Source organism: Hippopotamus amphibius, chromosome 1, assembly GCF_030028045.1.
Source record: "Hippopotamus amphibius kiboko isolate mHipAmp2 chromosome 1, mHipAmp2.hap2, whole genome shotgun sequence".
Classification (NCBI taxonomy): domain Eukaryota; kingdom Metazoa; phylum Chordata; class Mammalia; order Artiodactyla; family Hippopotamidae; genus Hippopotamus; species Hippopotamus amphibius.
Window position 1 is genome coordinate 31,153,430 of NC_080186.1, and position 22,206 is coordinate 31,175,635.

At 40.6% G+C, this 22,206-nt stretch overlaps 1 protein-coding gene and 1 pseudogene across 2 annotated transcripts; one reads left to right on the forward strand and one right to left on the reverse strand.

Moving 5' to 3' along the window:
• Window positions 1-1,159: 1,159 nt before the first annotated feature.
• Window positions 1,160-1,541, reverse strand: LOC130834942 (histone H2A type 2-A-like; annotated as a pseudogene).
• An 8,552-nt stretch (window positions 1,542-10,093) lies between these two features.
• AKIRIN1 (akirin 1) lies at window positions 10,094-21,926 on the forward strand. 2 transcript variants are annotated; one of them, XM_057706097.1, is made up of 5 exons: window positions 10,094-10,431; window positions 14,666-14,806; window positions 16,712-16,846; window positions 18,195-18,266; window positions 18,862-21,926. In XM_057706097.1, the coding sequence occupies exons 1-5, from the start codon at window positions 10,209-10,211 to the stop codon at window positions 18,870-18,872; spliced, it is 582 nt and encodes a 193-aa protein (XP_057562080.1). In that variant the 5' UTR covers window positions 10,094-10,208; the 3' UTR covers window positions 18,873-21,926. The 2 variants fall into 2 exon arrangements, with proteins under 2 accessions (XP_057562080.1, XP_057562074.1); XM_057706091.1 differs by lacking the exon at window positions 18,862-21,926 and having other exon boundaries at window positions 18,195-18,834.
• The last annotated feature ends 280 nt before the right edge of the window (window positions 21,927-22,206 follow it).

Here is a 22,206-nt window from a genome sequence, read left to right on the forward strand (position 1 = left end):
TTGAACATCTTTTCATGTGCTTACTGATCATTCATACATATTCTTTGGAGAAAGGTCTATTCAAGTCCTTTGCACATTTTTGAATCAGTTTTTGTTGTTGTTGCTGAGTTTTAAAACTTCTCTATGTAGACTGAATATTGACTCCTCATCAGATATATGATTTGCAAATATTTTCTCCCATTTGTGAGTTGCCTTTTTACTCTGTGGATAGTGTCTTTTGATGCACAAACTTTAAAAATTTTCATGAAGTTCAATTTGTCTATTTTTTTCTTTTGTTACTAGTGCTTTTGATGTCATACCCAAGAAATCACTACCAAATCCAAGGTAATGAAGGTTTTCTCCTATGTTTTCTTCTAAGAGTTTTATTGTTTTAGGTCTTACATTTAGGTCCTTGCTCCATTTGGAGTTAATTTTTGTATATGGTGTTAAGTTAGGGTCCAACTTTATTCTTTTGCATGTGGATATCCAGTTTTCCTAGCACCATTTGTTGAAAAGACTGTTCTTTCCCCATTGAATGGTCTTGGCACCTTTGTCAAAAATCATTTGTCCATACATGTGAGGGATTATTTCTGGGCTGTCTATTCTATTCTATTCCGTTGGTCTATATGTCTGTGTTTATGCCAATAACATACTGTTCTGATTATTGTAACTTTGTAGCTAAGTTTTAAAACAAAGTGTGAGCTTCCAGTCTGTTCTTTTTTCAATATCTTTTAGCTATTCTGGTCCCTTGAGATTCACTATGAATTTTAGGATGGGTTTTTCTATTTTGGCAAAAAAAAAAAAAATGCCATTGAGATTTTGACAGAGATTGCATCGAATCTGCAGATTGTATCCGCAGGTAGTATCGACATTTTAACAATATTAAGTCTTCCAATGTTCATAGGGAATATTGATCTGTTCCTAGGTATTTTATAGTGTTATTGAGAATAAAATTTTTTCCATTTCCATTTCTAGGTGTTTACTTCATTTTTTTAAATATTTACCTTGTATCCACCTGCCTTACCAAATTTTCTTACCAATTCTAGTGGATTTTTCTCATTTTTTATTTTTCTTAGCAACAATTCTTTTTATTTGAAGGAGTGGGTGACTCTGAAAAGAGCCTTTGATTTCACAGGGGCCCCTTCGGGAAGGGAGCCGGGAAGGCTTCCGGAGGCCGGCCTCACTTGCCCTTTGCCTTGTGGTGGCTCTCCGTCTTCTTGGGGAGCAACACGGCCTGGATGTTGGGCAAAACGCCACCCTGGGCGATGGTGACTTTGCCCAACAGCTTGTTCAGCTCCTCATCGTTGCGGATGGCCAGCTGCAGGTGAGGAGGGATGATGCGCGTCTTCTTGTCCTCTCAGGCAGCGTTACCCGCCAGCTCCAGGATCTCTGCGGTCAGGTACTGGAGGACCGCCGCCATGTAGAAGGGCGCGCCGGCCCCCCACCCGCTCGGCGTAGCTGCCTTTGCGCAGCAGACGGTGCACTCGCCCCACCGGGAACTGCAGGCCTGCGCAGGGCGAACGCGACTTGGCCTTGGCGCGGGCCTTGCCACGACCAGACATGACAATGTTTGCCACGACCAGACATGACAATGACAGTCACTGTGACCTGCTGCCGCTTGACGACTGAGAAAGTCCTCTCATTGTTGATAACAGCAAAATTAGTATCTCTTCTTTCCCAGTGTTCATATCAATCTATTACCTTGGTTTAATCCATATGGTAGCAACTCCAAGGCAATATTTAATAACAATGGTGACTGTTATCCCTGTCATATTGTAACTGAAATAGTTCAGGAGTTTGCCATTTGGAATGCTTCTCTCTGTTGGTTAAAGATAGTTTGTTGTTGTTGGGTTTTTTTTTTTTTTATGTTTAAGTAATTCGTCTCCACTTCCTAATGTTAACTTTTCCTTTTTGTTATTTATTTATTCAGATGAATGTGGTTCTCATGTATATTCGAGGACTCAAATTTGCCTATGCCTAACTGATAGGGCAAGCTCGCTTTTCACATGTGATTAGAGCAAATTGCACATTCTTGTTAAGAATGGCTGTTGGGGGATCTTCCTGGTGGTCCAGTGGTTAAGACTCCACACTCCCAATGCAGGGGGCCTGGGTTCAATCTCTGGTCAGGGAACTAGATTGCGAATGCAGCAACTAAGAGCCCAGATGCTGCAACTAAGAGTCTGCATGATGCAATTAAAGAAGCCCATATGCTGCAACAAAGTTCCTGCGTGCTGCAACTGAGACCCGGAGCAGCCAAAAAAAAAAAAAAGAATTGATTTTTATTAAAGCTATTGATTTTTATTAAAGCCTGTCAGCATCTATTGAAATCAGCTTAAGACTTCTTCTTTGATTCATGAAGTTTATGAACTACATCGATGTACTTCCTGAAGTTCTAACCACCCTCACATATTTGAAATTACCCAATTTGGTTGCAGTGTATTATTCTTGTGGGCTAAATTTCATTTGCTAATATTTTATTTGGAATTTTTGCCTCTATTCATTAGTAAAGGTGGGCCATAGTTCTTTTTTGGAACTATCTTTATCAGAATTTGGTTTTTAAATTATGTCAGCTTTATAAAATGCATTGGGGAGCTTTCCAAATTTTGGTTGGACTAGTAGATAAAATAACAGTGGAACTGTGTATCCTTTAAAGGTTACATGGAACTGAGTTGGAAAACTATGAGGTTCTGATTCTTTTATTACATGGTAGATGTCTAATCACCTTTAATTCTCTTTTATGATTGTTATATTATAGCTTTCCTTTTCTCTTTTCTTTTCCTTTTTTTTTTTTTGGCCGTGCTGCACAGCCTTTGGGATCTCAGTTCCCTGACCAGGGATTGAAACCAGGCCATGGCAATGGAACCCCAGAATCCTAACCACTAGGCTACCAGGGAACTCCCTCTAATTTCTTAAGATGAGTTTTAAGTTCATGTATATTTTTAGTATTTCATTTTTATTTATTTTTTTAATGTATTTATTTATTTATTTTATTGGCTGTGTTGGGTCTTTTTTTGCTGTGCACAGGCTTTCTTTTTAGTTGCGGTGAGTGGGGGCTACTCTTAATTGCGGTGTGCGGGCTCTTCATTGCCGTGGCTTCTCTTGTTGCAGAGTACCGCCTCCAGGTGAGTGGGCTTCAGTAGTTGCAGCATGTGAGTTCAGTAGTTGTGGTGCACGGGCTTAGTTGCTCCACAGCATGTGGGGTCTTCCTGGAGCAGGGATCAAACCCGAGTCCCCTGCATCGGCAGGCGGATTCTCAACCACTGCACCACCTAGGAAGCCCTCATTTTTAATAATAAAGGCACTAAGTTTCTAAAATTTCCTCTGACTTAAAAAGGAAGAATTTGCTGGACTTCCTAGGTGGCGCAGTGGTAAAGAGACATGGGTTTGATCCTCGCCCCAGGAAGATCCCACACGCCCACATGTTCTAATCTAAAGTGTTCTCTTTTTCTTTGTTTTCTAGATAGTTTACAATTTCAGTTTTTATGTTTTCTTTGACTTCAGTGTTATCTAGAAGTCTGTTTGACTTCCAGGCATTCAAAGGTTTTCTTATTACCTCTTTATTATGCATTTCTAATTTTATTGGATTATGATTAGAGGATGCCCTATAAACTTTTTTTTAAAGATGTGTTAATGTTTTCTTTGTGAACCAAGTATATGGTCTAATTCTGTAAATGATTCACGTGCATGTGAAAGAAAAAGATAGTCTGTATTCAATGGATGTTAGGTTCCATAAATGACTACTAAATCAAATTCATTAATTCAGTTATTCAGTTCCTCTCAGTTTTGCCTATGCTGTACTAAATCTGTTTAATCACAATATGATCATATTTCTATCAAGTTCTCCTTGACTTTTTAATAGTTTTTGCTTTATACATTTAGTTGCCATGTTTAGTTTATGATTATTAAAACTTCTTAAATTATTATCTTTATTATTACATTATCTTACCCAATTGAGTGCTTTTCTTTAGATTCCCCCTGATAGTAACATTGCCTCTTCTACTTTCCCTTTACTTAGCGTTGCCAGGTATGCTTTGCCCACTCTGTTATTTTCAACTTTTCTTTATCACTTTGTTTTAAATCTGTTTCTTATATGCAGTACATGGTTGGGTTTGTTTTTAACTCAGTCTGACAGTCTGTTTTTCAGTGGGATAATTAGTTTATTTACACTCAATTATAACACTCACTTTAGTTCTGCCAACTGGCACTATATTTATTTTATTTTGCTGATTCCTCTGGTTTTATCAAATTACCATTCAGTCCCCCTTTTTCTTGTTATTTGTTAAGTCCTCCTATATTTTTCCATTTTACGTATTTTTTTCCTTTCTCTATGCTTACTGATGTACACATATTTTTCTACTGTCATGTAAGAAAATACCAACTATTTGCCCTATAGAAATGCTTTCTTCCTCTACTTCTTTCCCTTACCCCTCCCAAAGATAAGATCTTTTTCATTACTTTTATTTCCCATTCTCTGCTCTCATTAAACCTTTGGATGGGTGTTACCACTCCTCTCCTCAGTCCCCTATCCTTGATCTTAGTTCCCTGACCAGGGATTGAACCCAGACCTCAGCAGTGAAAGCATGAAGTCCTAACTACTGAACTGCCAGGGAATTCCCTCTTCCATCTCATCTTTTTAAATTAATTAATTAATTTAATTTATTTGTTGGCTGCATTGGGTCTTTGTTGCTGCATGCAGCCTTTCTCTAGTTGCTACGAGTGGGGGCTACTCTTCATTGTGGTGCGCAGGCTCATTATTGCAGTGGCTTCTCTTGTTGCGGAGCACAGGCTCTAGGTGCGTGGGCTTCAATAGTTGCGGCACATGGGTTCAGTAGTTGTGGCTCACAGGATCTAGAGCACAGGCTCAATAGTTGTGGCGCATGGGCTTAATTGCTCCGTGGCATGTGGGATTTACCCAGAGCAGGGCTCGAACCTGTGTCCCCTGTATTGGCAGGCAGATTCTTTTTTTTTTTAATAAATTTATTTATTTATTTATTTATTTTATTTATTTATTGGCTGCGTTGGGTCTTTGTTGCTGCACATGGGCTTTCTCTAGTTGCTGCGAGAGGGGGGGCTGCTCTTCATTGTGGTGCGTGGGGTCCTCATCGTAGTGGCTCCTCTTGTTGTGGAGCACGGGCCCTAGGCACGTGGGCTTCAATAGTTGCGGCACATGGGCTCAATAGTTGTGGCACATGGGCTTAGTTGCTCCATGGCATGTGGAATCTTCCCAGAACAAGGCTCGAACCTGTGTCCCCTGCATTGGCAGGCAGATTCTTAACCACTGGGCAACCTTGGAAGTCTCTCTTCCATCTCATCTTAATAATTTTTTTAGCCTTTGTATTATACAGTTCCAGATAGTTTATTAATATCCAATGAATATATATTATATATTTATGTAGTCTATCAATAACCAATGGATATCCAATGAATATTGATAGATTACCTGAAAATGAATCTATAAATAAATATATATGAGATTTCCTTTGTAATCATATGTATTTTATTTTAAACATTTTAAAATATTCAGAGAAGGATTTTATAGCACTCCCAAGAAAGGTAAGCATGCCTACTCCAGGCAATCCCAGCTGCCCTTACAACATCAATGACCATTTCTACAGTAATGACTATCATCTTTTTCCTCCAATCCATGCTTATCCTGAATTCCAGACCCGTAGATTTACAAATATACGCTCACACACTCCACCCTTGAGAATCCCAAGTAGTGCTTTAAAAAGAACCTCTAATTCAACATTTCCAAAACCATGCTCATATCTTCTTCCTAGTCTGGTTCTTGTCCAATGAAATCTTTCTCAGAAAATGGTGCTGAGAAAGCCAGAAGCGTAGGAATCACACTTGAGTCTTTCATCTCTCTTACTTTGGTACCTAATCCTCACCAAAATCTGTTCTATTCATTTTCTAAACTTTCCTCATGTCAGCCCACTTCCCTCCACAGCCTGGAGATCATTGGTGCTTTACCTGTTTTAGTGGAATGGGAGGGGTGAAATCAGATTGGTGTGGGTTGGTGGATGGTGGGTGGGAGATAGCTACTATAGACAACTCTTTTCGAAAATTTGGGCAAAGAATCCCAGATTTTGGAAGATGATATCCTTCTCTCCTTGCATTCCCAGCCCCAACTTTCGCCCAGCCATGCTCCTGGGTTAGACAACTGCTGGCATCAGTAAACAGAGCCTCAGACCTATTGCTGAGCATACACGGGGTGAATGAAATATCACAGAAACATCCCCAGGTGAGGATATGAAAGAATTCGTGTGTGTCAGGAGGTGGGGGGTTCCTTGTAATATTGTAAAACTAATGCCAGAAAGCATGCATATCCTCCATCCACCCCTGCTCACCTCCAACCTGTTCTTCAAACAACAGCCAAGGATCTTTTCAAATGTAAATCATATTTAAACTATTTTGTTCGCACCTTAACCCCGGAAGTGGCTTCCCACTGCTCTTAAGATAAAAGTAAAAAATCTTGAAGCCTACAGGCATTAAATGCTCAGGCTCCCGCCTTCTGCAGCAGTTTTTTCTCCCTGATTCTATGCATTTGAGCCTCTGTACCACAGCCACTGGAAACTTCTTTTGATTCTTCAAATACATTATATCTCTTCTACCACTGGACTTTGGATATGCTGTGCCCTCGGCTTAGGGTGTTCTCATCCTCTCTTTGCTTAGTTAATTCCTAGCTCAAATGTCCCGTCTTCAGGGAAGTCTCCAAGATAGGTTAAGACCTCCGCTGTACTCTCTCATAATATCCTGTCCTTTTCCTTCACAGCACTTTTCATGGTTTGTGATTATACAGTTGTTGTCGTTACAATTTGATTAATGTCTGCCATTTCTAATAGACTGGCCGCCCTAGGAGGGCAGGACCCATATCTCTTTTTATACCATAGTATCTTCAGCTATGATAGTATACTGCCTGGCACATGGAAGGTAATTAGTAACGTATGTGTGTGTGTGTGTGTGTGTGTGAGAATATGCAAAGCAAAGGAGACCTGGACCATGGTGACCTCATAAGGAGACATCACTCGTGAGAGGCTGTGAAAGCAGTCCATCTGCTTTCCTCAAGGACATCTCTCTGGTTCGGCCACTGTCAACTGCAGCTTAGAATAGGATATACCACCTACTTGTTTGGTTTTTGAATCATCTGAATCCACCCTCATTCAGCAATGTGGACTATCAGCTTTCGGGGACAGAACAACCTTGAAATAATAACTATCCATTCGACCAATGTTTAGTCTGTGCCTACCCCTCCTATATTCAGATATTGTACTGGGGATGGGGAAACACAGATGAATGAGGTCTGGTTATTATTCTTCAGGAATTTATAGTTTTGAAGCACAGTCAGATATGTAAACAAATTATAACTTTCTGTTTTAAAACACTAATATTATAAGGCACTCTTAAAAGTTTTAAAGGATCACAGAATAGAGACTATCAAAGCATTCAGCAAAACCCTAGCTAGAAGAGGTGCTATTTAGAATGATGCCCCAAGGGACACACTTTTCAAACCTTCTGAGCTCTAACTGTGGACCAGTTTAGACCACAAGAAAGCAATTTGCTTAGAGCACATTAGACAGGCCCCTTGAAAAATAATCATCCCTAGGCTGCTTTTATGTTCTTGGCTTTTATTGGACCTAACAAGAAATATGGATTTAATTTTTGTTCTGCATTTGTTCAAATCTTTTTTTTTTAACTTTTTATTTTTTTATTTTTTACAGTAAACTGCATATATTTAGAGTGTACAATTTGGTATCCCAATCTCCCAATTCATTCCCCCCCAGCCCTCCCGCTTTCCCCACCTGGTGTCCATTTCTTTGTTCTCTACATCTGGGTCTCTATTTCTGCCTTGCAAACCGGTTGATCTGTACCATTTTTCTATAGTCCACATATATGTGTTAATATACAATATTTGTTTTTCTCTTTCTGACTCACTTCACTCTGTATGACAGTCTCTAGGTCCATCCATGTCTCTAAAAATGTCCCAGTTTCATTGCTTTTTACAGCTGAGTAATATTCCATTGTATGTATGTACCATATCTTCTTTATCCATTCATCTGTTGACGGACATTTAGGTTGCTTCCACGTCCTGGCTCTTGTAAATAGTGCTGCAATGAACATTGGAGTGCATGTGTCTTTTTGAATGATGGTGTTCTCTGGGTATATGCCCAGTAGTGGGATTGCTGGGTCATATGGTAGTTCTATTTTTGGTTTTGCAAGGAACCTCCATACTGTTTTCCATAGTGGCCGTATCAATTTACATTCCCACCAGCAATGTAAGAGCGTTCCTTTTTTCTCCACACCCTCTCCAGCATTTACTGTTTGTAGATTTTCTGATGATGCCCATTCTGACCAGTGTGAGGTGATACCTCATTGTCGTTTTCATTTGTATTTCTCTAATAATTAGTGATGTTGAGCAGCTTTTCATGTGCCTCTTGGCCATCCGTATGTCTTCTTTGGAGAAATGCCTATTTACGTCTTCTGCCCATTTTTTGATTGGGTTGTTTGTTGTTCAAATCTTCTTAATTGCTTTATTACATCATTTACTGGTTCCTAATAAAGTCACATAAGAAACTACCTTTAGAATTTAGTGTTATGAAAAACAGTCTATGGTCTGTCTCCTCTGGTGAACTGATTCCTTTCAGATGACAAGATCTATTCAGCATGTACTGTGTTTTCATTTTTGCCCTGGCAGCCAGAAAACTGAGAGCTAAAACATCAAATTTAGTTACAGTCATGTTTAACCCTAGGATAACTGTGATCTCCTTTTTCTTTGGCCCTAATGTTCTATTTTTAGCTGTTGTTTGTTTTTGCCTGTAAACTGTAAACCTTTATGTCCTTATGGAAAAGAAATGGGATAAAATAAATTTAACATTTGGTATGCTCAGTCATTTTAGGATTATTTCTGCTATTTGTCAAAGATAAATGTAAATAACACTTAATCTATGTTTGGATCGTAATAAAATTTGGAGAAATTGGGGAGGACAGAGAAAAGTAACAGAAAAGGAACAAAGAATGGGACTGAGGTAGTATTGCTCACATTCTCCAGCTGAAATACTGGGGCACATTGATCTGCCATAAGATCTAGTAGAGGAGAGTATTCTGAAATTTGGACTGTTTTGGAAAACCCCAGGTTAGGCAGCCAGATCCTAGGAGGCATGGCCATTTTATATTTATAGTTATGGAAAGATTTTAGCCTTTTTTGGATCACAGAACCCTTTGATGATCTCTTGAAAGCATTGAACCTGCTTCCCAGTAATAGACATGCACATACAGTTTCTGAAAGCAGAACCCTCCTGTTATCTATTTATCTTTCTAGTATATCAAAAGCACGTTACAGCTGGCACTGCTTTAAAGAATTCTGATAGACCTGAGGAAGCATTTGGGCTGCCAGGTCAGACAGGGAGACTGGCAAATCAGTTATCAGCTGAAGTTCTTAACTCTCGGACACCATTCTTGGATGATTTAAGCCAGTGGGTGGTTTTCTGTTTGTTTTTAACTATTTTGAGTACCAGTCCGCTTTGATGAGCTGGTGAAGATATGGGTCATCTATCCCAAAATACACACACACACACACACATACACACGCAATTTTGCACACAATTTCACTGGATTGGTGAACTTCTTAAGTCCATTCTCAGATTTGGGGTTATGCTTAACTGAAGACTCTTCTGGACTCGGGGGGATGCCCTTGCAGACCTTTTAGAATAGCCCCCTCTGTTACTACACAGACTAGAGTGGTCTGGATGGAAGGAGGTTACCGAACCGGGAGACACCGACCACTGCCGCCTCTGCACAAGCCCCTCCAAGATCTCCCTTCCCCCAGGCCCGTTCGCGCAGGTGCGAAAACGTCAGGGGCCACCCTGGCGCGGCGGCTGGGGAAGGTCGCGGGGAGGATGGGACCCTGGGAGATGCAGAGGCGGGGGTGGGGGCCTTCCCGAGGTTGCTTGGTGACCAAGCTCTCCGCCCAGACCGTTCCATTTCCTCAGCAGGGGGCGCCGCTGGCCGGAACGTTGATGACGGACCTCCCAGAGCGGCCCTCTTCCGGCTTGCCCCCCTCCTCTGGGCGGTGGCGAGGGCCCGTGACGTCACAGGAGGCAGGGCCAGCGTCGCTGCCGGGTGCTGGAGGCGCCATTGGAGCCGGCTTGGTTAGCGAGCTCCGCTGAGGAGTGGGAGGTTGGGTCGCAGTTACAGCCGCGTCCGCTCCCGGTCCCTGGCCCTTCAGCGGCATGGCGTGCGGGGCAACGTTGAAGCGGCCCATGGAGTTCGAGGCGGCGCTGCTGAACCCCGGCTCTCCGAAGCGGCGGCGCTGCGCCCCTCTGCCCGGCCCCACTCCGGGCCTCAGGCCCCCGGACGCCGAGCCGCCGCCGCCGCTGCTTCAGACTCAGACCCCACCGCCGACTCTGCAGCAGCCCGCCCCGCCCGGCAGCGAGCGGCGCCTTCCAACTCCGGGTAACCTACGCTGCGGGCTTGGCAGGAAGCCAGGGCCAGACATTTTTTGGGGGGGGGGAGGGAAGGTCATGAACGCTAGGCTCATTTACTGGCGGACCCCTTCTTTGCCCTGAGAAAAGGGAACTGGGGTGCCGCTGGGCCTCGTCGCTTCCGGGGATGGGAGACATCCGGGAGGGGTGGTGGGGCCACAGTGTCGGTTTTCGGTTTTCTTGGAGCTGGAGAGCCTAGGGGGTGGGTAGCAGGAGGAAGATGGGAATATCCCCAGCTGCTCGGGGCCCTCCCAGTCCCCGTAGCCTTTCCTGCCTCCGCTGCCCGCGCCTGCACTGAGCCGCCCTGTAGATCCAGTGGGCCATGGAAAATTGGATTCTGCTCACGAACCCGGCCTTGAGGGTGTGGGGGTTGGGGGCGGGTAACTGAAGGGGCCTGAGTGCGTGCTGTGCAGCACTGTGCTGTGTCTTGTAGGGAGACCTGGTTTCCAGAAGTCTTTAGGGACAACAGGCCGCCGTCGAAGTCGTGGAATCCGATTTCAACCTGTTTCTAGGAGACTGGCCATGTTCTTTTATTGTATGGCTATTGTCTTGTACCATATATGGCTCGAAATCGGTAGGTCGTTAGCTAGAATTTGAGAATCCTTAAACATGTAGAGGTTCCGGAAGCAGGAATTCAACCATCCGTAACACAGAAATTCTTCTTCAATAAGGGATTCCACATAGGCCAAGGAAAGAGAACTGGTGTGACAATAAAGTTTAAAAAAAAAAAAAGAAGGAAAAAATCCCAACGCCTAACCATTGCGCAGGAGTAGAGGGGAAAGTGCATCAGAATGAATATTTAGCAGTTTTAAAGGGCTCCCGGAAATGGGGGAGGGGGTTCAGAACTGGACTTTGGCAAGTCATTTCTTTGTGTTTTCTATTCCTCAAGCGTTAGCAAAATCTTGAGGTTGCCTTAAAATCATTCTTTTTTAGCTACCAGTGTCTTTAGCCATTATTTCCTCCTCTCTCTGTATATCCACATTGCGGATTTGAGGCCCTCATCTTCTCACACCAGGATCCCAGCAGTTGCCAGCCAGGCTCTCCTTGGCACTGTATCCTTGCTCGAGTTCACCTCACTTCTTTATCCTGGCATTCAAAGGATTTATCAACTATAACCATTTCTTACCAAGTCAATCTTTCATACGTATTTTCCCAAACTATGCCTTTGCTCTTTTCCCCCAGACCCACTTGGCTGTGCCTGTATCCTTGTCTGCCATCATGATGTTTCCACCTTCTGTTTGCTAATCCAAATACACTCATTTCTTCAAGTCTTCCGTGACTAACCCTTCTCCATAAGGAACTCTATTCTGTTTAAATTACCTGATCACTAATTGTTGCAAAGCCTTATGTACTGAATGAAATAAAATAATGTTTGCAAAAGTAGGGGACATAGTTGTCCTCTTAAGTGATATTTTTTTCTCCCACTGCTCCTACAGATACCCAAGGATAGTCACACAGTCCTTCTGGATCTCTCTTCTGCAAAATAGAATTAATACTTGCCCTATCTGTCTTGATAGATTTTATGTAAATGTTGTATTTCTTCCAATACTACCCTCTAGATTAATTCTGTGGTAGTTCATGATATAGCAAATGCTTACTAAGTGATTGTTGAATGTATTTGGAAGCCTAAATATGGCAGAGTGCTGTAATGGGGTCGTTGCTTTTTTAATCTTAATATTTAATTTTTGCATAGATTTCTTGGGTCATTTTATGTGAAAATATTTTATTTAAAATATTCATTTGTAAAGGGTGATCAATTAAGATTCTGTCATGAAAGAAACAATGTGAATGATTTGGTGCTTTGGCTTAAGTGAAAGGTGCCTTCTGGATTAAAAAGGAAGAATGAGGGAGGAAATATTAATTACCATACGAAAAGAAAAAATAAAGCCAGCTAATAGAAAAGTGAATTTAAAAATCAGTGACTTCATTTTTTTTTTTTTTTTTTTTTTTTGGCACATGGGCTTAGTTGTTCCGCGGCATGTGGGATCTTCCTGGAGCTGGGATCGAACCCATGACCTCTGTATTGGCAGGCGGATTCTTAACCACTGCGCCACCTAGGAAGCCCAGTGACTTCATTTTAAAATATCCTACTTGTTAACTCAAAAGTTCTCTCAGAAATAGTCAAGAAACTATGTTCTTACTAAACTTAAAAAAAAAAAAAGATATGTATCATAGCACTTTTTTATGGAAAGAGCCTATAAAATTAAGCCTTTCATTTCTTTAAGGAACTAGATGGATACCCGGCATAGAAGGGGCTTGCTGACCTCCAGGAGATCTTTGTAAACATGGAATGAGTCTAGATGCAAAGCAGTTAATTGATCATGATTTAAGGGTTGGAGAATAAACTTCCAGAAAGAGGTAGCATTTTAGCTGGGACTTGAATAATGTTAGAGGGAGAGACAGCCCCAGTTCAAGCAAAGGAACACTGCTAGAGCAAAGGCTAGAAAACCCACAGGTTAAGGAAAGGATAGTTTAATGTAACTGAGTTGTAGTGGGAGATGGAACTGGGAAAATAATTTGGAGCCAAGTCTTGGAAGGCGTGGAATGCCCTGTTCAAGAGTTTGCATTTGGTCTGTAGCATCTAAGAGTCATTGTAGGATTCTGAAGATGAGCATAGTCTGATAAAACCTGGAAGCACAACCTCAAATAAAAATGAGAGGCAAGAATTTAAATTATTACCCACTGTTAAAAAGAAATTTGCATTTTTACTTTAAAAAAAATGCCTTGGCCTTCTTGGGAAGGAAATCACAACTACTGCTTTATTTTTCTCCTGTGCATACCATGTTTAGATTCTTGGACTTGCCAGTCCTTCTACCAGTCTTAAGGTTGTATCTTTCCATTTGTTCACTTTGCTGCACAGGAGGCAGTTAGAAGTTTATCAAAGATTTTCTGTTCTTTATCATGAGCATTGCCCTCATACTTATCCTTTCTTGTTTCAAGTCTTTGCAGTTCCTTACATCCTTGTATTGATTCTGGCAAGTATGTACTTGGAGAATAAAACATTTTAAAGATGAAGCAAAGACTTCATAAATTCAGGGATCTAAAATATGAACTTCATAGCATTCTGAAAGGAAAGCTTTGCTAATCCTGCACTGTTCCAGTGTTCAGGCTGAGAGTCTGGAGTTTAGCTACGTGTGGAGCTACTTTGAGTTCATGTCAGTCCCTGGACTGTACCATCACTTATTATGGCATTATTAATGTCTCTGGTGTTGATTCTTACAACTTTATTTGGTAGGTATTTAACATTTGTTTTGAAGTACTAGGCTAAAGATCCTGAATGATTTCTCAAGGTCATAGTCACATAGGTAGGAAGAAGCAAAATGGCATTATTAACATCTCCTCCCCCCATTAAGAAAAATGTGGTTATAGCAAAGTATGTAATAGAATAATGTCAGTGGGGGGAGGGTGATATAATTTCTTGGTTTTTGTTTTTTGTAAGGAGGCTTTATTAGCTGAAAAGTGAATACATATTCTACCAAAAAACCCTGAAAACTTGAAAACCACATCCTTCCAGATTCTATGTTGTCTCTAGGAGTGGCCTTCAAAGTGGTTAGTGATTTGTGTGTCCTGGACTCCCTTTAATAGCGTTAACAAATTGGTTTATGATTACCTTGACAAAGGGTAGTAATCTGAATCCTACCAAATATTGCCTCTTATAGGATCAGAAAATTCTTTTCTAAGCTCAGACCATCAGTTCCAAGCAGTAACCTCAAGTCTTCTCTTGGTCAACATCCAGGCTGTGAACATAATGGTTTCTGCTCTCCTCTTCCCCAGAGATCTTGAATCCCAAACGGGACAAGAGTTTCACTGTTAGAAGGCCTTGGGGTGTAAGAGACTCCTTCCTAATACCCTAGTTTGTGAAATTGTGCAAGTCAAAGGAGATCAAAAATAGCTCCTTATTAGGTGAAGGATGATTTTGTTGCTGCACCTTATCGTAGTTAAGCCTATAGCAAACAGCAGATGCGATCTTCGTTGTCACAGGGAAACGAGCAAAGGGAACTGTCTGGGTGGTTTATGCCAAAATAGCTGCTACCCTATGTATTATTGAAATGGTGGCAATAAGAGGAAATACTTTGGGGGTTATAGGAGGAGTGCTTTATCTGGTATAAGCACTTTTCTTGTTAGTATAACATGGGAGGAGGGACAAGAAGCTTGAAGAAGTGACACGGTAAAGTGAATGCTCAAGTGTGTTTCTTTTTTATTAGAGCAAATTTTTCAGAACATAAAACAAGAATATAGTCGTTATCAGAGGTGGAGACATTTAGAAGTTGTTCTCAATCAGAGTGAAGCTTGTACTTCGGAAAGTCAGCCTCACTCCTCAGCACTCACAGCACCTAGTTCTCCAGGTAAGCATGTTTTCGTGTGCACAATCCATTTAAGAGGTTGTAAGTGATAATTAAAATAATGGTTACCTAAACCAGAATTGGTTTCATCTAAAGTAATAAAATTGGTAAAGTGTATGCATTGTATTACTACTTACAAATACTTTTAAAACCAGAGTCATGAAGTTGTAAAAGACCTTAGATTGATTTGACTGGGCTTCCTTCCAAATTACTTAAAATTTAGTAAAATTTTAGTTAACTTTCTCAGCTGTGGTAGCCATATTTCAAGTACTTAGTAGCCATGTGTAGCTGTTGTACTAGATAGCACTGTAGAACATTTCCGTTATTGCAGAAAGCTGTGTGACAGTACTGCTCTATAACATTGACAGGTGGTCAGAGAGGGTATGCTCAAAAATAGAATCTTAGGGTTGGAGGGAACCGTCATGGTCACATAGTTCAGCCATAAGTCTTGCCTGCCATATCCCTGCAGATAGTCACCAGGCCAGGGCTCAAACATCACACTGGTGGTGAACTCTGCCTACTTTAACGGTAGAGGAGTTTATTTCCTCACAGAATATTCTACTTTATAGCAGTTCTAAGAGTTAAAAATTACCTTGATTTAAATGTCTCCTTACACAACACAAGTTGATGTTGCCCAGGAGATAGGGGGAGCAGGGAATGGGGACAAACTGCTTAGTGAGTAAGGGGTGTTATATGGAGTGGTGGAAATATTTTGAAACTGGATAGAGGTGGTGGTTGTACAACATTATGACTACACTAAATGCCACTGAATTTCAGTTTTAAAATGGTTCATTTTATGTGAATTTCACCTCAAATAATTTTTTTAAAAATTGTCTTATTATAACCGAAAGGTCTTGGCTCTCAGACAACCCCCTTTCCTAATAATTGATCTTGCACATACATGAGTGATAGATCTTTCGGTGGTTGTAGCTAGGAAGTCTCTCCTTAATATTCTCTTGGAATTTTAGTAATATAATTTTGAAGTAATAGAATATTTTATGGATAGAGAAAATAATTATAAATAATTACTGACTAGATGTTTTGCAGGTTTTATTTGTAGAGAAAAAAATTTGGTTTAAACAAAAAACGTTTTGTTTCAAGATGTTAACTGGTTTATAGACTAAGATGGCTGAAGAAACAGGTTCCAGGCTGAGCTTTGAGGAAAACTCAGAACTGGGCCACCAACAAAGCTGCTGCTTTTATCATGATCAGGAAGCCAATTTCCATCTGGCATCCCAGTGGAAATTTTGGTTTCCAGCTGCAGTCTTATGAACATTTCATTTTCCTCAGCCTAGTTCCAAAAGGGATCAAGGATGACATGTGTAGTGCCTAATTGTGTCTTTCCTTCTTACGTCAGTGACTTAGCTAACAGTTTTATCATATTTGGCACGTCAACCATTTCTTATCAGAATCACCTGTGGAACTTAAAAGATGCCCAAACCCTACCCCCCAGAATTAAATCAGAATATGTATTTTTGTTGTTGTTAATTCTACAGATAATTATGATGCACCACCATGATTAGACATAGGTATAGATAATCTTCAAGGATCTGGGTGGCTCTTATACTGTGAATCTACTTTCTCTAATCCAGACTAGAGGCTTTATATCAGCTTTAACCTTTTTGTTCTTGTCCTTTGCCAAGTGAGCATTCTGTATGGGATCAGATTGTTATGGCATCAGAACTGTTTTTCTGTGTGCAGATTAGGCAACACACCTGAATACACTTTCCTCCTACTTCTTAATTTACCTTTGGCCTTGCCTGTGGAACGAATGTTAGAAACTCAGAATTTTGTGAAGTAGTGGAAAATATCATTTTTCTAAACAATTTTTATATCCTTTGCATAGTTACTAACTCAGAACTGTAGAGCTAGAATGTATTATGTAAACTACATTTGTCTTTTGGCCAGGTTCCTCCTGGATGAAGAAGGACCAGCCTACCTTTACCCTCCGGCAAGTTGGAATAATATGTGAGCGTCTCTTAAAAGACTATGAAGATAAAATTCGGGAGGAGTATGAGCAAATCCTCAATACCAAACTAGCAGGTAGGCTGAGGCAGTGGCTATGCCATTGTTAATAGGGTTATGTAAGAATTAATCCCAGTTAAGTAAATGGCAATTTAGAAAAAGCATAAGGCTTAATACCAGAAGGTTTAATGAATTGTGAGTATCATTAAGTTTCTCTCTTTGGTTACTCTCTTTTGGATTCTAAACATTTTATTTATACATTATATGGAAAGAGTTACTCATTTACATTTCTGAAACAAGATGAGCCAAGCTTTTCTTTCAAGATTTTCCATATGAATGAAGGCATTGAGTCGGTTATTTGGGCTAGCTGGTGGGTAAACAGGTGGTAGGAATCATGCTAACCTCCCAACAGGTGGTTGGAAAGAGTATAGTCAACATATTCAGACTTCCTGGTGGGAGTCACTTTGTGGATGTGGGAAGTCAGGCATCCTGTGACTTAAAGGTATTTTAGAGTAAAGTCTGGAAAGCACCGCTCAGGCTAGAACAAAGGGTGATTAGTTTATGGCAACAAGTAGAGCCTTTTGTTAAAGGAAGGGATCTAAATCGGGAATAGGAAGTAGTACCTGTTTAGTCAAAGAGGGTGATGTGATCAGAGAGGTTTTAGGCAACAACTTCTTCCTGTCACAGTATTGTTTCCTCATCTGGTGGCCTACACCACAAAATGTTAATAGGTCAGCTTTAAATTGAGAACTGTTGATTTAACAACAGAGTTAAATCAATTTCTTTACAGTAGAACTTCTTTGAACCTTTAATATACTAAAATGCATATTATAAGAAGGTGTAGTATGTCATTCCCCTCTTATACCCCCACTCCAAAATTGTTTAGACCAGCTGCCTCTAAGTCACTTCTGTGTTCATGGATGTCAGACTACCTTCTGTATTTCTACTGAGTTTCCTTTCAGAAGGTACTTCTGTGGAACTGTCTACAATTACGTAATGTGGACTTTTCTCTTAGCTTTCTAGCCATTCCACCTCTATCACTCAGTGTGTATGTTGAAATTTATAGCAGAGATAGAGTGCAGAAGAGAGCTTCAAGCTTCATGTCATATAGAAGATACACTAAAATTTACTGGCTTGTAGTAGTGTGCACAGCTGTCTGTCTTGGGAAGCCATTAGCAGGAGGTGGAATTACAACAGGGGTGAGATTATTAGGAAAATGTTGAGAGATGATCAGTGACCAAACCTAGGAGTCAGGAATTTGGCTCTGGAACCTAAGAGAAAGGAACCGGTCTCAGAGTGACCATTATGAGGAGGGCCTGAGAGTAGGTAATATAAACTGGGAAGCTACATGTGATGCTGACACTTGATTCTTGAAAAACTGCCGGAGAGTTTCTGGGGATAGTATATACTGTCTTTCCCCTCACAGAACAATATGAATCTTTTGTGAAATTCACACATGATCAGATTATGCGACGATATGGGACAAGGCCAACAAGCTGTAAGTATAGCCAAGTTTTTCACTGAATTTTTCAATTTCCAAGAACAAGATTTTGACACTGAGTCCCAGCACTGTGCTAAACCCTTTAAATCCTCACAAAGTTTATTTAATCCACAATTACCCTTTGGGGGGAGAAACTATTATTACCTCTTTATTTTACAGGTAAGGATAGCATTTAAAGAAGTTAAATAATTTGTCCAGGCTCATATAGCTAGTGGTTCAGCCAGGATTAAAACCCAGGTAGTCTAACTTCAGTGCCAGTTTGTTCATTACCTGGCTTTTCCCTCAGAAAGGTAGTTTCAATTGTTAATGTATGAAAGTTGAGTCCTTAAGCTAGCTTATCAAGTGTGTGGCCAGAATTTCTAAATTCTAAACGTCTTGCAACTACCAGTTACTCAGAACATAAATTATAAATAGCTGTATATGTAAACTGAATCTGAGTCAGGTTTCCTTAAATTCTTGCGAATTTAGGACCTCAAGTGGTGATTCATATTCTCCATACTGTTGATCACATTTACCATGAGTTAATATTAACAAAGTAGGACACGGTATTTTTAGTATTCTTACACCCTTATTTTTTATTCCTAATTTGTAGACGTGTCCTGAAGCTTTCTTGCATATCTGGGTACCAGGTTTGACCTCAAGAGATGGCTGCTGTACACTTTTTGCAACTGGTTTGATATCACATTTCAGCTCCAACTTTGCATCCTGAGAACACTTAAATGTTTCTGCAGGTCCATTTTATACAACTTGAAAGACCTTAAAACTTTCTGGTTGCCACAAGCATATCTTTCTTTTCTGCTCATCCAATAAACAGCTGTGCCCTACTGTGATAGATTTTCCAAACAAAAATACCTGGAGCGGCAGTTTAGCAAAATATGCCCTTAGTGGCTCTCAACAAATGGAGTTTCCCCAAGCACAGTTCTGTAAGAAGTGTGTGTGAGAGTGTGTGTATATGTGTGTATGTGTATTTTTAAGTTATTATTTGTATTGTGCAAATTTTTTTGATCTTGGGGATTCTGGCTGTGAAATTTGATGCACGACAATTATGGTTAAAAACATTTGCTTGGTCTACAGAAGATCATTAATGTTTTGTGACCATATAAGTTGTAACCGTGGATTGTTTTATGTGTAGGTATTACTGTTAAATACAGGGACTGTTTCCAGGCACAGAATATGAATCATAAGTTAGGATGGACATTAGATGTGATTATGACAACATAGCAAAGGTCTGTGGTCCTAGGTCTGCAAATGCATGGTGAGGCATTAGAACAAACTGGAGACAGGCCGTTTGACACATGACTCTGCCTAGCCATGTTAGAACATTACTTTGACTCCAAGCCTTAAAATATCCACGTGGAGTCTGTGCTCACCTCATTCACACAAGGAGCTCCCTGGACACTGAACCTCTAAGAAGAAAAAGTCTCCTCTGGAGCCAGGGGCACCAGGGTTTGCGTGGGAGCGTAACCAAGGTGAGCATGGGGCTGGGCCAGGCCCCACAGGCACTGCTACTTGGGAGGAGCCACTTCACCTTTATATCAGTTATTAAAAATAGAATCTGGATCCTTTGGTCAGGTTCCCACAAATTCTTTTAAGAGATGTCCATGTTCAACTGCTTGAGCTTTGTTTTGGCAACCCCCTGCCCGAAGTTGCTTACAGACTGTTCTTCACCTTATTTCCAAGGCTGAGGAACAGAAAGTAGCCTCTGTTTTGAGGAGGTGGAAGTTAAGTATACATTTATTTTTTACTGTGACTTGTTCAGGACCACATTTTACAAAATGCCTTGTTTCCTTTATTATTGTTTCTGGAAAGGAAAGTTCTATTAAAATTGTTTTAGTTTGAATATAGAATAGTTTTTTTAATTAAGGCTTATTTTGAAAAAAAAAAACTGAGTTTAATTCAAATATATGCCAGTACCTTCCAAAGTAAGGTAATATTCAGAGACAGTTGTCCTGATCAGATGGCTTAGAGAAATTTCTGGAATATTCACATTCGAAGATTCCTTATTAATGAATGTCTTTGACGTAAATCTAACCAAAAACTGCAATATTATTCTTTGTACATTTTCATTATATAGTGTTAACAAGCTTAGTTGCAAACAAATAAAATACTTAAGCTGTTTGTTTACCTTGCCTTCTTAATACTGTGATAATGTTTATTAATTCAAATGATTTATGTGAGGCTGCTATAACCATTTCCCCATTTCAACATTACGTTTAAGATTTAAAGACTTTTTAAAGCCCAGAAGTGATCTTTTAATGATTAAAGAATTATTTTTACTTCATATTTGAAGGGCAGTGTGTTTCATATCTTCTTTTTCCAGGGTAGTCACTTGTTCCTGGAAGAGGAGAATAGCAGTGGCTGTAATGGGAGTGGGCCTTACAGTGGGATAGTCGCCCAGAACAGGGGAGGGCAGCTGTGGGGGCCATCAGAAGTCCTGAAGGTTGGGCCAGGAACAGGGAACGCTGCCTCACTGAAGTCTTCTTGTTACAGAATCAGTGTGATGTTGCCCACTCACTGTTGCAGGTGTCAGCCCCACTCCTACTAAATGGATTCTCGGTGGGAAGTAGAATAGGTTTCCATAAGGAAAATGACAGACACCCTCTCTCTGCAACCAGTGTTGTTAGGCTGTTGTATTATCATATAGTTGCCCTTTGGGGCCACAGGGTAAGACCACTCCACCATGGCTGGGTTTGGGGATCTCCTCAAAAGGGACTGGACATGTTTGTTTAATGTTTTACGCAGAGAAAAGACAACTCCTACCTAGGTTGAAAATGGGGACCTGTAAGGAAGCCTTAGACTAATGAAAGGAGTTTTTCCCTAGACTTTGATTTCTAGAGCTTGAACTTCGGGGGATTCCCAGGTAGGGAAGTGTCTTTGTCTCATGGAAATAGGTCAAGGCCCAGCGAAGAAGTCAACGGACAGAGACCTGTAAGGATGGGCCAGGACCTGAGGTCTCAGAAAAGCCGTGTGTAGTGAGCTAGTTAAAATGTTTTTCCGTTTTAATTTCATTTATTATTTTTTACTAAAGTCTTCACCATAAGTGGAATGAAGTAAGTGTCCATGCATACCTAGGTCAGAGGAGTACAGGGGAGATTAAAGTTCGTGCAGCAGTGATAATTATTAAGAGCTCCCAAGGAAAAGAAGAACCGCAGAAGACACAGGAACTTGGGCCAACCTTCCACACATGGTGAATCTTCTGCCTACCAGGGAGGATTGGTTGGTTAGTGTAGAAGCTAAAGGAATGGCCTTTGGATGTTTGTAGCCCTAGAGTTTAGTCTGCTCTGCCACTAATTTGCTGTGTGAGCCTTGCCAAGCTACTGAACTTTGTGAGCCATAGTTTCCTTATCTGTAAAATGAGGGTTAATTGTATGTACATCATTGAGGTTTGTTTTCAAATGTGAGATTAAATAGTCCATGTAAAGAAAGTATTTAGCACAGTATGGGACATAGAATATGCACTTGAAGATACTACAGCAGGTTTCTTTACAGTGGTCTTCATCCAGTCTGAAGACTGAAACCTTTCTTTCTGCAGTGGTGATTCTCAACTTTCCAGAATGAATAGCCCCTTGTTAATATCAGATCTCACATTCTCTTATAAGAATTTGTACTTTTTAAATGTTTGACTAAAAAATAAAAGATGAATGACAAATGATTTCAGTAATGCCTTTCATTGAATCTGTATTTTGTTAATTCAGCAGGGATCAGCAAACTATGGCCTATTTTTTGTAAATAAAATTATACTGGAACACTGCCCTGCCTGTTTGCATCTGTTGCTGCATTCACACTGCGACTCCAGAGCCAGAGACAGTGTGGACCACAGAGTTGGAAATACTCTCTGGCCCTTTTATAGAACAGTGTGGGCCCCTGCACTATAGCATTGATAGACATTTGAGAAAGCTCACAAACGAGGCAAATTTGGTGTATCATGGATGGGGGA

Bases quoted from the DNA above. Each gene is read 5' to 3' on its own strand.
- AKIRIN1 (XM_057706091.1), top strand. From the start codon at position 10,209: ATGGCGTGCGGGGCAACGTTGAAGCGGCCCATGGAGTTCGAGGCGGCG. The intron at 14,807-16,711 runs GTAAGCATGTTT...TCTTTTGGCCAG, and splicing joins CACAGCACCTAGTTCTCCAG to GTTCCTCCTGGATGAAGAAG. The intron at 16,847-18,194 runs GTAGGCTGAGGC...TTCCCCTCACAG, and splicing joins CCTCAATACCAAACTAGCAG to AACAATATGAATCTTTTGTG.